Raw genomic sequence first — 18,226 nt, forward strand, 5'->3', positions numbered from 1 at the left:
TTTGTGCTTTAGCCTGGGGCTAAACATTTTATTTTAAAATCAAGGAAACCTGTGAACTGCCAGGCTTTGCAACCAGTTTGGGAAGTGGAATTGTGAAGTCAATTTGAAATTATTCCAAAATAAATGTCATCAAAATCCACATTGCAGCTTTAAAACCCTTAAAGGTCTCAAAGATGTGCAATCCCCTCGAGTCAGTAAACTACTTTGACATTTTTCATTGTAATGATTTGTAATCGCATGGCAGTAGAGAGAAATAGAGTGTCTACACCTTTAGATAAAATGTAGCCTAGACTTCTTGACTAAAGGGATAGTTGCCAAAAAAATTCTGCCATAATTTACTCAACCTAATATTAATATTGTATTTGCTTGTTGCATTTCTTTTTTCTGTGGAGCACACAGAAAATATATGTTATAAAAATGTATTTTTGTCCATGCAGTAAAAATCTGTAGGTCTAATATTTTTTTTGGACTTCATTTGCTTCCATTTTATGGACAAAAAAGTTCAAATATTCTTTAAAATATCTTTTGTTAGTCGTGGCTAATGCTTCCAGAGTTAGACTGTGTTGAGGCCAAAGTCTGCGCTCCTCTGGTGTAAGATTAGTACATAATCACTAAAAGGGGTTTTGCTGGACCCCTTTCAGTGAGTGTCCATGTGCGCTTTATGGATCTCAGGGTTCAGTGGGTAATGATGATTTGGCTCATTATGAATCATAACGCGAACCAGGGGAAAAACTTGCCTAGAAACGACACATAGGAGTAGACCTGGGCAGACATCCATGTTTCCCAGGGACTGACCGCCTTGGCACGTGCTTGCCACACGCATATACACTAGATTTAGTTTTATTATCTGCTCTTAGGAGTACTTGGGAGATATACTGAATTATTAAATTTTTGTAATTTATTAGAGATCTTGTCACTTACAGACATAATTTATCTTATTTATTTATTTTTTTGGGACATCCAGTTAAAGAATATAGCAGTAAGGAAGGGGGGCATGTCCCATATATTTGTTCCACAAAAAGCTCAACACCTGATGCATTAAATGAGCTCCCATAGGACTCAAGTAGTGGAATCAGATGTGCAGCAAAAACTCATGCACATACTGACATTCTTGAGGACTGGCCCTTTCCTTCAAGTTCTGGTTACCTGTACATTCTCTTGTTGTGGAAAAACTCAGACTTCTCACATGTAGGGATTGCTATTACATATAGTACAGGGGTCTGAGTTTGTTCTATTGTTTTTTTTCCAATAATGTATGAAACCAACATGATTACAGAGATTTTTTTTTAGAAGAAGGCACTATTTAGTTATTTTAAGTTTTCTCATTTTTATCATCTTGGATATCCTTCATCATAATGATATCTGTGGATCAATGGCAGGTAAAGCATCATAATTTCAGAGACTTTTCTTGGCTCTGAAACTCCAACATGTTGTGACATTCGGCCAGAACACAGTGTTAATTATAACAACCACAGGAAGCTGAACAGGTTGATGGAACATTTTGATGATGTTCTTCAGTTGCTCTCCACCCTGATTGGATACGAGAGGTTCTGGCATTTTAGAGGCATGTGTGACCTGTCCTTTAAATAAATGATCAATTCCCTAAGCATGTCTGATATTTGCTTAAGCGCTGCTGTTTTCTGCTTGCATGTAATTATAGACAATATTGGAGAGGACAGAGCAGACGGGAAAAGCGGAGGATGGGCTGAGCTTGCCAAAATCATTATTAGAACAAACAAATCATCTAACGGAGTTTTTAAGTTCAGTCTGATGATGCTCAAAAGGCTTTAATATAAAATTTAATATCTTCTATTTAACTGTTCTGGTTAATGATATATCTCATGCAAGCCAAGCCAGTGCACATACAGAGTTAAGTCAGAGAATAGACCCTGGGTTTTCAACCCATATTTCTTTCACTCTTTTTGTTCTTTCTTTTGTTTGTTCATTCTTTCGTTCTTTCTGTCATTTGTTCATTGGTTCTTTCTTTTGTTCTTATGTGCTTTTTTTATTCTTTCATTCTTTTGATCATTCATTAATTTGTTCACCAATTAATTTTTGTTCTGTCTTTCTTTAGTTCTTTTGCTCTCTTAGTTCCATTTCATTTGTTGCATTTATTTAAAATATTTGTTTTTCTCTTTATATAGGTATTTATTTATCTTAAATATTTATGTGATTTTGTTTATTTAAAAAAATGGAGGTTTCTGGGTTGACTGTGAGTCTGGGTGGGGTGCATCCTAGTTCTGTAATGGTTGAAAACCCCTGGTCTAGACCACTAAACTTCTTTGAGAGTTGAGAGGGTTAGTTCATTGAGAGGGTTAGTTCACCCAACAATGAAAATGAGGCTATGTTTTACTCACCCCCGAGGCACCCTAGCTGTATATGACTTTCTTCTTTCAGACGAATCCAGTCAGAGTTATATTAAAAATTGTCCTGGCTATTCCAAGCTCTGTCATTGCAGTCAGTGAGTGTTGCAGTGCTTCAGTCCAAAAGAAGTTAAATAAAAAAGTGTCTTACATGGCTCCGGGGGGCAAACAAAGGCTTCCTGTAGCGAATCGATGCGTTTTAGTAAGAAAAATATCCATATTCCAAACGTAATAATCACTTTAATCTAGCTTGTGCTCACATGTTGTAAACGGAACCAGTTCTGGGCGGATGACATATGGGTTCGGCTTTGCACATGTGCCGCTCAGAAGTGACGCACGTGGAAATGCAGCGGAGACATCAAAACAAAACAACGATCACTAATTAGAAGTACAAAATGAGGATTTGTAAAGAAGAATGTTAAAGGCATTCGATATGAGCTAAGATGAGACTGGTTTTCCTTTGCTAAAGTAAGGAAAATATGCTTCCTTTGATCCTGTAAACAAACATTGGTTTTCACGAGACTCACCGGCGCATGCGCAAAGCTGACTCCAAACGTCATCCTCCCAGAGCTGCTTCTGTGTACAACTGTTGGCAGTGCAAGCTACATTAAAGCGAATATTACGTTTTGAATATGGATATTTTCCCCCCAGTGCCGTGTGATTTTTATTATTTTTTTCACTTCTTTTGGACTGTAGCACTGTAGCACCCCCCGACTGCAATGATAGAGCTTGGAATAGCCAGGACAATTTTTAATATAACTCCGACTGGATTCGTCTGAAAGAAGAAAGTCACCTAGGATGCCTCTGGGGTGAGTAAAACACAGCCTAATTTTCATTTTTGGGTGAACTAACCCTTTAATAGTTACTGGTTTGGTCCCACTAGGGATCTAGAAGAACTTTGCTGATGTTGCATCGATTACTATTTTGCCCTTGAGCATGGCACTTAGCCCTGGTTGTTTCAGTGGGACTGTCTCGTCAATTAGTGTAAGGTAAATCACGTTGTATGAAACTGTCTGCTAAATGACACCACTAACTTATGAGAATCAGGTTTGCAGTACCTTAAGGGGATTGATAGCTACAATTACCTAAGGAAATTTAGCTTCATGGTTTATTAATGTCATAACCTGCACAGAGTTGATGTAATTGGCCTGTTGTCAGGCTCAGAGGGCTCAGCAATAAGCAGACAGGTCGATCTGTGACCCAGGGCAAGCTCCAGGATGTTTACCATCGTTCCTGTGATTCCTGACAGAAGACGCCACCAGGTGATTGGAGCTTCTGCTGTAAGATCATGACTTGGCTTCTTAATGTGAGACTCTTGTTGTTTGATGTTGCCGCTGCGAGCAATATTCATGTGTAACAATTTGTTTGGATAATGCGGGTTTCAAAGAGCAGGCTTGTTCTTAAGCAAGCATCCACCTTATCCTATACTTTTGTCTTTTGTTGTCCACAGGATTTTTAGTGCTATTTTTAATTAACATTTAACAGGAGTAATGGGATAAACTACTCAGAACACAATCCACAATCCTGTTTTTAAAGGAAACACTCATGTATGAAGTATCCCAAACAAGGTGGTTCTGTAGTGATAAACGAAAACTTGAAAAATAATGATTTTCTTCCTTTGGCTCTCATTATTTTTTAAAACAGCATCTAAACATCAGAATCTCTTCTGAAACCCCAAATATGGTTGTGGGGTTGATATTTTGCCTTGGATTTGCTGAAGGTTTAGCTATCAAGTGGAAGTAAAGCAAAAAAGCCAATGTTTGCTTCCCTCAAGTCAAAAAAAGCAGTCACCATGGTGATAAAGGGATAACTATAAAGGAAGGACAGGATAGTAAAGAGAGAGAACAAGGGATAGGCGGAGAGTCTTTCAGTAGAAGCAGCTGTATCTCTTGTATGTGATGATTAAGATCTCCGTCTCCTGTGGAGGGGACAGGCAGGGCAGCAGCCCACAGGCCCAGTACACCATGGGTAGGATAAGGAGGGCTGATCCTGTGGTGTAATGACCTGCTGCTGCTGACCATGTCAGTCTCCCGCTGGTCATGTTTGTGTCCTACCTGCAAGAATCAACAATTCCTGGTTAGAAAATAAAAAATGTATATGTAGAGAACAGAGTGTATGATATGACGCACAAGAAAAATTGACAGCTGAATGCACATAGATCACTTACTTGTCTGATTAGAGTGAGTTGTCTGACGCTGGTCAGCATGCTGCAGGTCTCAATTAAAAACAGCAAAAACAAGCCATTTTTCTCTGCCCTTCCTCTCTTTTTGACTAGTCTGAGTTCCTCTCATCCTCTCTGTGTGTATGTCTGTCGGACATCTGTTGGTTGTACATTCAAGGCGGCCAACACATTCCCTTAGGTCTTAAATATATTTTTATTCCCCCTCTGTGGAAAAACACAGCACAGATGCTGCAGTTTGTACATAATACAATCACACACAACCACAAAAACCACACTGCCCAACATGCACTAGAGGTGAAACGGTTAACACTTTTGTAATGTAAGAATTAGATTGTGAGGAGTATGAATGTATATGAATTATATGTTCCCTCAAAGGTCATTACATATATTATCTTGTATGGCTAAATGGCAGTACAGAACCTAAAGAAAGAGAAAGTTTTTCTTAAGGACTTAAAGAAAAATGCAAATGTAACTCTTGACTGTACTTGATTTACTGTAACATCACAGTTTATCCTGCACTAAGGGCTCTTTGTGATTGATCTTGATTTTGAAACTACAGTATTGTATTTGCCTTAAATTATTTTAACTGTGCACCACTACTAACCGTGACCTTGCACACATATATTCAATACCTGTATATCGCCCTGCACAGTGTGCAAGATAACTTGAAATGTGTAAAAATGTGTGGAAGCAAGCAAAAGCAATTTTTACCCTCCGCATCTTCAGAGAGAGGAAATCAGAAAGATAAATCACACATAATCAATTTCCTCATTAACATGCAGTGGCTTTGAGAACCTCGAACAATGAGAAATTGGAAGGGCGTAATTTTTTTTTTATTTTTTATTTTTTTGATTTTGGTCATATCTGTCATCTCACACACTCTCATTATAAACGGCCCACTGGCTCAAAAATAGAAGAAAAAAATATCAGTCTCCGTTAGATATTTATGTTAGAGGATATTAAATGTCATTGGGAGGTATGGAGGTTTCCTGACTTTTCTTGTTTACTGTTTTTTTGGTTGTTGCTCTTCTATCATTGTGTTCTACCTTGACGTAGAATAAGTAGAACAAATCTATTATTATAATAAGGGTGCTGACTAACTTTGTTCATTTTGTAATGTGAAATAGTTATTTTTTCATTTATTTTTTGTTTTTGTCTTATTTATTGTTTTAGTACAAGTTTTGCCAACTCATTTCTAATAATTGCAGCTTTGTTAAGTCAGTAATTAAACAGGCAGTTGTGGAGTTAGTCAATTGTAGGAGCTCTTAATCTTTAATTTTGGCAGACGGAAGCCACTCTTTTTGTCATGTTTATTTGCTGGCTTCTCCGAATCTGAAAGCCTTTCAGAGTAATAAAAGAAGTTTGAAGAAGATGATCAATATTCAGTAGTTTGAAAATGAGGGTAATAATTGCTTGTAAGTCACAAAAATATTTTCATTTCAAAGAATAATTAAAAAGGCATTTGTTGCTCATTCATTGTGAATTTTTGTAGAAGTTGTTGCTTTAAAGTTTTAAAAACAATGTCTCAATCTTGTAAATGTGTAGTTGAGTCTCTTTTAAGGCATATTTGCTCTGCAGCCATCTTAGTACTGCCCCTGCGCAGCTGCTTCTAATCATGCAGTTAAAGCTCCACTGTCCTTGAATGGGGGAAAACGAAATCTACAAAAGGATTTGACAATGTTAGTAACCATCTAATATGTTTTTCTGTTTTTCTCTGACAGGGTAGTTTGAGGAGCAGCAGTCAGATCTCTCCTCAGGAGTTTCTGAGTGAACTGAAATGTGGTGCCACCGATGAGAGACTGTTTGCCTGTTTGGACTCCCTCAGAGTTTCACTTACTAGCAACCCAGTCAGGTACTTAAAGGAACTTTTATTCATTTATTTTTTAGGTTTACAGCATTAAATTTCATATATAATGTTAGTCAAGTTTTCTTGCTTCAGAGTTTTCCTGTTTCTCTCAGACTCGTGTAATCTAGCAGGATATTTTTGCAGTTTTTTTTCTTCTGTAGAAACCTGCTCAGGTTACACAAACACACTTTTCCTCTGGAAGGCATCCTCTAACTCTTACTCTCATCTCAAACTTGATAAGTCAGCTTAATAACTCGCTGAACACTCAAACACACACTGAACTATCCAGCCTAGCCACCTGCCACATCTGACCTCTGACTCTTGCCTGTTGGTGTGTAGCTCAGCGGCATGTCCTGTGACTTCAAGCTAGAGCAGCATTGCATGCTGGCATTCATTAATATGTATTACTGATTGCCACGTCGCCCCAGGTTTTCTCTCCTACCTCTTAATTGTTTGATGCCGTTTGTGACGAGCTCTCCTGCTGTTTGTCTGCATTTGTACCGCAAACATGACAGAGAGGCCTCTCCAGGAGGGTGAAGATGATAAACAAATTTTTAATAGTTTTTTTTGAATAGGCTTTACTTTTTTCCTTTTTTTAGTGACCACTAAACTACTCTATTTTAACAGCATAGTTTTAAATGCAGATCACAGAGAGACGCAATGCTGCAGGCAATGGTAGGAAGTGTGCAATGACAGGAGAAAAAGTTGATATGAGAGGAAATGCATATTTTATTCTGATGGAGTTGCGACTGTTGATGTCATTCTGTTGTCCTTGGAAATATTTTATTTTGTTTTATTGTGGCTTTTATAGTTTTCACAGACTGAGATTTTTATTGATCTTTCAAAAAAGTGTAAGAATATATTGAAGCCTGCACATTTTAAATAAGTGACTAAACAAAGTTTTTTTTTTTTTTTTTTGCTATTCAATAGTCGGGGGTCCAAAATGATTTGCTTTGTAATCTGGGCACTAACCCTTAACAAGAAGACATTGTCTAATTCATCTGAGAATGTGACCCTAGAAGCACCATGAGTGCGTTGCTTTAGAACACTCATTTTGTCCAGTGTCCTTTTCATCTAAAACATTCTCCCAATTCCAATCACAAAAAATCCAATAGATAAGTGGGTTAGAGAGCCCAGTGTTTGCGTGCAGATAAAGTTATTACAGGTGGTTAAAGTTAATTTGACAGACCACACTAAGCAGTGTGTCCAATTTCAAAGACTGTGAACGGAAAAAAATAAGCCTCATCTGTGATGATGGATGGGAGAGAGGGAAAGACAAGAGCATGTTTGAGCAGGAGAGTCGGTGTTAAACTGTTTTTATCAGCGCTGCATTCTTTATTGCCACAACTCATGAAATGTCATGATTTCTATTAGCACCCAAACGTCGTTCTGGCACATGCAGCTGTTCGTTATGGCCGTGAATGTCACAGGCGGAATGATGCACAATCGGAGAGCAATGGCTGACCTTGTGTGGAGAGTGTAGCCTGAACATTTCTCACACCTGGCTCCTTATCATTTGTTCCTGTGCAAGGTTAAAACTTCTCCAAACAATTCAGTCTTTTTTTTAATTTGCGTTTTGGCCATTTTCTGGGTATAGTATAACACAAAGTTGTTTTATTTGTGTATGCTGATGAAAACCTGCAGTGTCGTATTTTTATAGGTCACATTGTGGGATGAATAAAGCCGAGATAAGGATAGGTAACAAAGACTTAAATGTTGATTAATTGCTAAAAAAGTTCATAGAGTGCAAATCCTCAGTCAAGTGAAAATTTAAAACAACATTTAGACACTCACAATGTTTTTTTCATTAAGGCTAGATTAGCCTGTATTTTAGGTTGTGAGGGCCTTGATGAGTGTTATACAGTGGGAAGGGAATATAGAGTAACTTCTATTTTCCATGCTTTGCAATAAGAAACAAGAGAGAAGGCCGTGACAGTTCCCTAATGAAAATGGACATATGGTATTTTATCATTACTAGGATCCCTACAGGTCTCAGTGATTCCCTGTTGGAACGTCTGGATGTTGATATTCACATGGAGTCAAGGCTGATATTGCAGGGCTCCAAACAAAAAAATTGAGTAAGGAGCCATTGGCTCCTATAAGAAAAAAACTTAGGCGCCGCAGAATAAATGTGTTCTCATATATATATATATATATATATATATATATATATATATATATATATATATATATATATATATATATATATATATATATATATATATATATATATATACACTGTCATGTGTTTGTCTCATCTTTTTTTGACTTTATCAGCATTTTAATCCATCTTGTAGATGACCTGGGAACTAAGGTACACTTAAAGTGGGAATTAAATGTCTTTTCCAACTTGAAACATACAATCACAAAGAATTGTTGATTATCTGTACCAATATCATGGACCATAAGCATCACTTGGCCACTGAGTGCAGTTTGGGCTCCTCCTCAATGCATCTTGTAAATGTTGTCATTAACTCTTAAAAATAAAGGTGCTTCACAATGCCATAGAAGAACCTTTTTTGTCTAAATGGTTTCATAAAGAACCTTAAACCTCTGAAGAACCCTTACATTTCACAAAAGTTCTTTGTGGCAAAAGAAGGTTCTTAAGATTATAAAAAGTTGAGAGAGAGATGGTTCTTTGAATAATTCTTTTTGGAACCAAAAATGGTTCTGTGAAGAACCTTTTAAGCACCTTTATTTTTAAGAGTCTGTGTCTGTTTTTCTTAACTAGTAAAATGCAATTTTATAGGAGGGGTTGAATCATGTAGACAACAGGTTAAGTAAAAATATTAAAATGCAAGCGCATAAATATAGAAAAATGCTCCTCTTTATAGTTATTTTTCTAACTGACTGATGAGCTTATGGACACCGAATGGTTATTCTGAGGTAACATTTCAGTAAGTTGTACTGTAGGCTCTGTTATAAAATGGCCTGCCTTTTGATGTTAATTCATGTTCATTATGTAATATAGTAGTAAAGAGAAAGATTAAATGGGTTACTTGCTGCTTGAAATGAGGTGCTAAAGCGACCGTGCCTGCTACATTAAAGAGTGCCAAAAAAACCCCCCAAAACAGTATTAATGTTTTTTTTTTCGTTATGAATTTTGAATAATTTTAAGGCTGATACCTTGTTTATTAAAAAGTAGGGCTAGACAAGAATATTTGATTATTCGAATATTCGTTCGGTCGGTTGGCATTCGATTTTCAATTTTGAGATTCGAATATTCAGAATTTTGAAATGGTTTTCATTCGCCCTTGAATATGAATCGCCCATGAGTGGACGTCATGATTCAGTTTATCTGAAAGAGAAGACAAAAATGCCAAGACCTCAGCTGTGTGGGAGCACTTTAAATTGAGTGAGGACAAGACAAAGGCAGTGTGCCAAATATGCGATTTGAAACTGGCCTAGCACAACAGCATATCAAGTTTGAAAAATCTGTAAGTAGTACGCCTATAGTGTATTGTTGGAGAAAAAAAAAAAGCTGCTTTTATCCGCAATGTTAATCAGTAAATTTTACATATGATAAAAACGTGCACTTAATTTGCTTGGAAAATACTTGAGTATATGGCAGTCATAAAAAAAACGTACAGTAGCCCAGCCTAATAATAATTTGTCTATATTAAAAGTATTGCTCTTAACAAACCTGTGTGTTTTGGTTCACTAGTGCATTGTCTGTTCTAGGAGCATATAAGCCCTGCCTGCATGAGGCGTGCCGCTTCTGGCTCACGCTGTTCTGTAGTTTATTAAAAGTTTATTCATTCTGAACGTGTCGCGTGTCCATATTGCACCAAAATGCGACACTGCACTCCCTTGGGTCCGCAGCAACACACCCGCCACGTGTGAAGTCGATTGGATAATAATAATAATCGACATAAAAATGCAAACAGACTAACAAACAGAGATTCCTGCCTTTATTACACCGTGTCTACATCAGACGCGCCGCAACAGCTAAAGTTGTGCCAGTGATGACCTCAGCAAAAACTTCACTCACAATTTAATATTTTTGATCGCAAATGGGACCGTTTTAGTCACAATTTGGAGCTCTGTATTTGCCCACACTGAAAGTTTTTTACTTTTTAATATATATATATATATATTTACTATATTATATATATATATATATATATATACATATATATATATATATATATATATATATATATGATATACACACACACACACACACACACATATATATACACATATATATATACACATATATATATATATATATATATATATATATATATATATATATATATATATATATATATATATATATATATATATATATATACATACATACACATATATACACACACACTATAGAGGCTAAGAAAATGGGCTCATTCTAAAATTGTTGCGTCTTATTGTTTGTTTTGGCCAAGAGATAAACAGTAAATTGACGACCATATTGGCATTAGCCAATATTATTATTGTTAAAATTGTTGGCATCAGTCTTTATAATGAGATTCATTTCCTAAATTGTAGTTAATGCATTAGTGTGTGCACACACAGATACTGTGTGTGTGTGTATATATATGTGTATGTGTGTATTCTTGTTACCTAATGGCGTAACTAATATTATCGTTATTGTAAAGAATATATCTGTTTACATACAGTATATAATATCAAACATAATAATAATGTTAAAAAAAAAATTTTAAACTTTCTTTTAGGTCCTATCAACTGCTTTACGTTTTATAAACCAAAAATTGGACTGATGTGATTGAGGGAAGGTAGCTTTTCATCCCATCAGAGTCAAATTGAGCATTTAACCTGCACCCACAAAGGTGACGATTGTACCTGCCAATGTTTGATTCTGTTAGCTGATGTATGAGGTCTCTTTATGTCAAGAGAATGAGGAGATGTACTCTGGGGAATCCACTCAGACTTCACAAAAGATTTAAAAAAAAAAACATCACACGCAGTCTTTTTAATAAATAAATTCTACTATTGTTTTATTTTTCAGAGTTCAGCTTGATATCTGGGATTCTTTGTAGTGATGGATTAAACACATCAATCATAGTGATTTAAGCTGAATGCTGATGACATTTTTATAAACGCTCTTTGTTTAATGTATCATCCTGTTTGCTGTTTTACTTGTTGAGTTGAGACGGTCTTATCCAGTTAGACAGTTCTAAGTTTAGTTTTAATTTTATATAGATATTCAGTTGTCAGTAGGTTGATATGATCACAGGTTTGTAGCAGCAGATATGTGTGTTTTCTGTCTGTGTGTGTGGTTGGTAATGATGAGCTTGATGAGTTTTGTGATCGTGTGGGTGAGGCTGCTCATCCTTTGCTTGGCTGGCATTTGATTTGTACTGTCATTCTCTCTCTTCCTCCTCACCATGGAAGAGAGATGAGGGAGCGTTTGTACGGGGCATGAACACTAAGGATATGTAGGGGGCGTAATTTATACCCATAATTCCTCTTCTGCTCAGGCGAGGTGTCTGATTGGACGAGTGAATGATGTTTCCATTACCTGTGTGAGCCATTGTGAGTGACATTGATTTTCACTCCTCCTTCACTCCTTTTTTGTGTCAGTTCAGAAGTTCATCCTCCCATCACAGCAGAATGCAAAATGATTTTGAAAAGACACCTGTTCTGATGTAGCAGGCCTACTGACTGTGACTGGTTAAATATTGAACGGGATGACCTAATCGAGGGGGAATAGTGGATGGATAGAAATCTTTTCCTTTCTTACGGCTACTCTCTTAACAGGATTATAATCTTGCCACACAGTACCTGCCGTTCTTAAGTAAAATCATGAAATAATTTAATTTTTGACACGAATGAAAACAAAGCTGTGATGGTTAGAAGTGTACGTGTTCAATGGATTGTACTGTTGTTTAACAACTTAGTGATTGTTCAGTTGATGAAACGTCTTTCTGAAAAAAAAAAGTAGACAAAAACTCTACTTATATAAGTAATGTTTAGTATTTACATTGCTCTGTTGTTCTAATTTCATGAATTTTTCAACTGCATCTGTCTTAGCATTTTGAGGCATCACAGGCACATTCCTGTGTATGTACGTTCACTAGGTTTTGAAACAGCTGTTGATATCACATAAAAATCAGTCTTTCCGTGTGTAACCATCAGCACTTTTCATCCCCCTCCCCTCTCTTTCTTGCTCTCATTCTCTCTCTGTCTCTCACCTCTTTCGCTCTTTTTCCACTCTTATTTATCCCAGTGTCAACTCTGGACAGATGTGCTCTTGTCCTGACATGTGTGGGGAGATGGAATATAAAGCATGTGATTTCCCTTGGGTCCAATAAAATGGGCTACGAGTTCTCTCCAGGAACCAGGATGAAAAAAAAGTTTCTGCACAAGTTATTTCAGAAAGAGAGAGAGAGAAGTGTTTTTGTTACTGGCCCACTATGTCACTTCTTTTTCTGTTTCCTCTTTCCCTCTGCCATGTTTCTGAAAGACCCGTTAGTTTTTCTCTCTGTGATGGCTGAAAATGTGCAAGACACTTTGATGTAATGGAATGATACAAGAGAGAAACAGACTTGAGAAGAGTGACAGTGAGCGAAATGCAAAAATTTTGGTAAACTTTTGTTGATTAATAAATCGAAAGTAATAAATAAATATGCAAGGGTCAGTAGAATTTTTAAAATGATGAGCATTTAAATACTGTAGAATTCTGCAGTTGCAAATATCCTTGCAGGTCTGCTGATGAGAAAAACCAGTTGATTCAGCTTCATAATCAGAGTTTAAAGTTTCTTCAAAACATTGGGTTTGCTGAGCAACTAATGGCCCTTCAAACTATTGTAGGCTCATGATGTCAGGAACCCTTCCAGTCCTAAATATGTACATTCACATTATTAGGTCCTGTTAGCACTGTGCATGACTGCGTCTTACTCCTCTTACTCTGCCATCCTGCATTTTATCTAGTAAAAGAAAATGTCACACACAGCCATACAGTTTAAACAAAGCTTTACATGTTTTTTGTAGTAATAATTTGTAATAATTTTTCTAATAGCCTGTTATTGAGTCTCACTTGGTTGTGTGCAGATCGCCCTCCTTTATTTTTGTTCCATTGCCGCCTCTCTCTGCATACAGCAGCTATGTTATGGATGTAGACTGTACTGGTCAGAGCACTTGCTGGAAACATTGGTTATATCTCCAATGAGCGTGTTTAGCTGTGCTGTTGCAGCAGCAGGCAGTGTGTTGGCTCAGTGACTGTCACTCTCCACAGAGCTCACCATGCCTGTGGTTTCTCCCCAGAGACACACTACCTGTGCTTTTCCCTCCAGCGTTGGCCTGTGGTTCAGCCAGTCATGCCCCATCAGACTGTCCTCTATAGAGGAGACAGCATCATTGTGTGGGCAGAACTTTTAACTATAAATCAAGACTGAAGCCTCTAGTTTATGCATTTATGTGAAATTTTCTTAATAAATGCTCTTGTTCAAAATATTATTCTGAAAGTAAAGAATACATATCAGGGCCCCAGACTAACATCTGGGAGCAGTGGCACCAACGCCACTAAGTTCTACAGATGGTGGCGCCAGAAGCAGGTTTGGTAGAGCTGGGGGGTGGTGTGTGGGGTATTAAAAAGAAAGATAATTTAATCCTAAAATTATTATTGTTTCACATTAATAAGTTCAGTTCCTAATAATATTTAGGGTTGGGGAATCGAAAAACGGTTCCATTTTAGAACCGGTTCCAATTTCCAAGAACCGGGTATTCGATAAGCCGCGTGCATTTCGATTCTGCTTAATGATTCCTGCGTTCGCATTTCAATTTGATTAAAAATGATTAAGTGCAGGAACAGAAAGAATTTGCGCCCTGTTTGTGTGCAGCGCACATGAAGCGCAATCGCCTAAACAGACACCATCAATCTGTGTCGACCAATACACAGGGTTCCCGGTTTTGTGTCCATTCTCGGACCGTATTTCAACTGTAGAAAAGTTTGTTCCGAGCCGAAACTGACTTCTTTCATATTTGTCGACCAATATACAGAAAACTGCATCAGTATATCATCATAAACAGAGCCGTTTTTGTCTTACATGAACGTAAACAGATGAGAAAGAAAACTCACATGTACAGTATTTTTGCTTAACGAGACAACAGCCTAATTAACGCGCTGCCTGTCATTAATGTTAATCAAAGAACAAAAGAAAATCATTCACTGATCTTGACTGAATATATTTAAAAACTTTAATTGATTAATCTTTATTTTATTTATAAAAAGAAAACTATGCAGTGTTTTTAAACTTAATTACAGTTTCTGTACCTGAAATTGTTTAGTTGCATTTATTTATGATATTGCTAATTGATTTGTTTGTTCCTATCTTATTATTGACTGTTTACTTGTCTTTAACACTTTAATATTTGAAATTTATATTAATCTAGTTGTTTTTGCTATGTTTTTTTTTTTTTTTTAAAGCACAGGCAAAATTCCTCTTGCAGTGTTTCGTAGGCTGCTGATTTTTGCTCATGTTATTCAGCTGCAACAGAATGCTTTGTAAAAAGACATGTTTGACATCTAAATGTTTGACTTTTTTTTTATATTGGATTTTTTATCTTATTGGAATCGAAACTAGGAATCGATAAGAATCGGAATCGATAAGCAGAATAGGAATTGATAAAATTCAAACGATACCCAGCCCTAATAATTTATGTTTATTTCTTGGTAATGCACATTTGACAGTAAAGAACTGAGCTTGAGTTGGAAAACATACAATTTTTTTTTTATTTACAACAGTAACGTGCAACATCGAAGTCGTGGCCTAGTGGTTAGAGAGTTTGACTCCTAACCCTAAGGTTGTGGGTTTGAGTCTCGGGCCGGCAATACAAGGACTGAGGTGCCCCTGAGCAAGGCACCGAACCCCCAGCTGCTCCCCGGGCGCCGCGGCATAAATGGCTGCCCACTGCTCTGAGTGTGTGTTCACAGTGTGTGTGTGTGTTCACTACTGTGTGTGTGCACTTTGGATGGGTTAAATGCAGAGCACGAATTCTGAGTATGGGTCACCATACTTGGCTGTATGTCATGTCATGATAATTTTGTGTTTTTTAATTTTAATAAGTTTCATCCAATTAAAAATAACATTTAAACTGGATAATTTTTAGAGCTTTAAAGTGCTTGAAATAGTTAGAAAATAGTTGAATAGTTTCAAATAGTTGAAATATTTAAAAGTAACTGCAAAGAGATTGAATTTCACTTTCCAAAGGTAAAACCTAAAGTCAATAATGTAATAACATTTGACTATTTCTGCCACAACACCATGCAAGGTTATAATTAGCGTTATTATTTTCTGAAGTACGTCAGAGCTGTGCTGTAACAGTGTCGCGAGATCAACACTAACTCCCAAATAAACCTGTTTTGAGCTCAGGCCAGTTTGCTGCCTTTGCAGCACGAATAGCGCAGTTTTGTTACACTTTTGTTTCATTAGATGTTTCTCATGTGCAACAGAATTTGCAGCGCTTATGAGTGGGTTGTGTGCGGTGGTTGTGCCAGTGCGAGCGCTCTCAAAATTTAGTTGCACAGGCAGAAAAATGGTCACAGTCTGGAGCCCTGCATATGAAGCAAGGATGCATTAAATTAAAAAATAAATTAAATTTAATTAAAAAAATCTTACTCGCCCAAAACTTTTCTGTGTTGGTTTCACTGAAGTTTCTTCATTTAGATGAAGTGTGTAATTTCAGAAAATGTATCTAGCTCTGTGGTTCTTTCTGTTTGTTGATGCCAACACTCACCATGCAAACGCCTTCCTCATAAAACTGATACCAAATATTAGTTCATCCATAAATTGTCCTTAAATAAACAGTTTATCCACATGAATGTTCTTTCATCATTTACTCAACATCACCTTTTTTTCCAAACATTTATACTTTTTTTTTTTAATCTTCTTTGGAATATAGCACATATTTGGAATACTTGGAATATAGCTCGCAAGTCACATGGACTTCATTTGTGATGTTTTTTTTTTGGAGCTTGAGCAGCCTCATTTTCATCTTTTTGCGATCAGCGCAAGAAAAAATTTAAAGTCATATGGGTTTGAACGTCATGAGGGTGAGCAAATGATGACAGGATTTTTCATTTTCCTTCACATTACTTTTCTTTGTATTAAATTGAGATAATGCCTAATTTAATTCTCTGAGTGACAAGCAATTATCAAGGCAGAATTTCCTTTGCTTCAAGAAAATATATTTGTCTGTGCTGTTCATTTTTCTTCAGCTTATCAGTTGTTTCTTTCCATTTTCTCAATTTTCTCGCCCCTCGCGACCCATTTCTGCTTGTGAATGCAGATCCCACACCTCCTCCTCTTAGGGGTCAGCCAATCTCTCACTCCTGATTTCAGCTAGCAGCTTTTGTTTTGACTTGTGTGCAGGTTTTTTTGCATCTATTATCAGGTTTTTCCTTTTCTATCTCTGTCTCATCCTCACCCTCACACTTTCTCTTGTTGCACGAGTTGCCTAAAGTAATTCCCACTTCTCTAGAATGAGGACTCACACCCACAACCCTCACCTGCTCCCCTCAGGAACCCAAACCCGTGGACACACGTAGTCATGCACACACCCTTGTCCTCTTTCTTTCTCTTGCTGAGCCGAGGCGTTTGTGTAGGGGACATAATTGTATTAAATGAAGGTGATAAATGGCGCTGACAAACAGGTGGAAATTGGTTTTAGATATTGTATTAAAACTGACCTTCAGGTTTAAGGCTTTAGATTTGTTATTTTGTCAGACACACAATAGCAAGTGACTTCGTGAGCCAAGTGGAGAGGTTCTGAGCCTTGGCTTTGTGACATCTTTTGGAGAGCGCAGCCAATAAAACAGCATCGGTTGAACATATCTCTGCACTCTGATAATTCTTCTCTCTGCAGATCCTTCTTCCTATTTATCATCAGTGACAAGGGCTTCATTCCATCTCTTTTGCACAGCTCCTGACACGTTTCCTTCGTCTTTGTTGCTTGAATCAAATTGTGTGCTTTCGAAGTTGAGGTCTGCATCAACGTGCGTGAATGGCTTTTACCTACCTTTTAATTGCGCCCCATAAGTTTGCTGTTTGTTGACCTGATCAGAAGCAGCAAGATGTTTAAGCTGAAATGATTAATGATTTTAATTAAACAACTGATTGACAGATAGGGATGAGCAAAGATGAAAGAAATGAGAAGAGAGGGTCTCATCCAGATAGTCCTAGACAAATTAATATAAAATTCCAGGCATAATTATCATAAAGCTGTCTAGGTTGGATTTAGATATGACTGTCTGAGCTGTGGAGATCACTCTTTAGCATCAAGACCTAAAAGAAGACTAGAGACTGGATAAAAATATAGATTTTCTGAGTAATTGCAAACTTTGTTTGGACGACTTCATAACAAAAGATTCTTATGAACTTGTTAATTTAATAAATAGTAAAAAAAAAAAAAAAAAAAAGGACAAGTTATGGGTTTGAATCAGAAACGCTGCCCTATATAATTTACATCATTAGTGTGCAGTCACATCTTTATGGTGAAATTCCGTGGGTAAAATGCAGTCATCTCAATAGTAAACTGTGCAATCTAGAGTTGTGCATGAGGTGAAATGTGACAAGAATTTTGCATCGGATTCAAGTTTGTTATACATTGAATATGCAAATGTAACACTTACCAATAAAAAGCTAAAATAAATCCTGAGTAAGCAGCGTTTCAGACCTTCTGTCTGTGTCTTAAATTTCAAAAAGATGTAATGTGCCTTTCACAAAGAGAAATTCTTCCACATGTCAGCAAAATGGTAGGGTCAAATAGAGCAAAGGTCAAGAGGAAGCACCTGCATTTCTTAGCATGCTTTAGCATCACTCAGTGTATTTATTTAAAACGATAGTGGAGAACTGACAGGAAAGTACCAGG

At 36.9% G+C, this 18,226-nt stretch overlaps 1 protein-coding gene across 4 annotated transcripts in view; it reads left to right on the forward strand.

Annotated features, from left to right (window-relative positions):
• The window catches only part of LOC109107504 (protein diaphanous homolog 3-like), a 280,378-nt gene that overhangs the window by 62,929 nt on the left and 199,223 nt on the right, over positions 1 to 18,226 (forward strand). For all 4 annotated transcript variants that reach the window (XM_042766599.1, XM_042766602.1, XM_042766600.1 and 1 more), the window contains one exon: positions 6,267 to 6,397. In XM_042766599.1, coding sequence (XP_042622533.1) covers positions 6,267 to 6,397 — 131 coding nt within the window. The remainder of the gene's footprint in view (positions 1 to 6,266; positions 6,398 to 18,226) is intronic.

Source organism: Cyprinus carpio, chromosome A11 (assembly GCF_018340385.1).
Source record: "Cyprinus carpio isolate SPL01 chromosome A11, ASM1834038v1, whole genome shotgun sequence".
NCBI classification, from domain to species: Eukaryota; Metazoa; Chordata; class Actinopteri; order Cypriniformes; family Cyprinidae; genus Cyprinus; species Cyprinus carpio.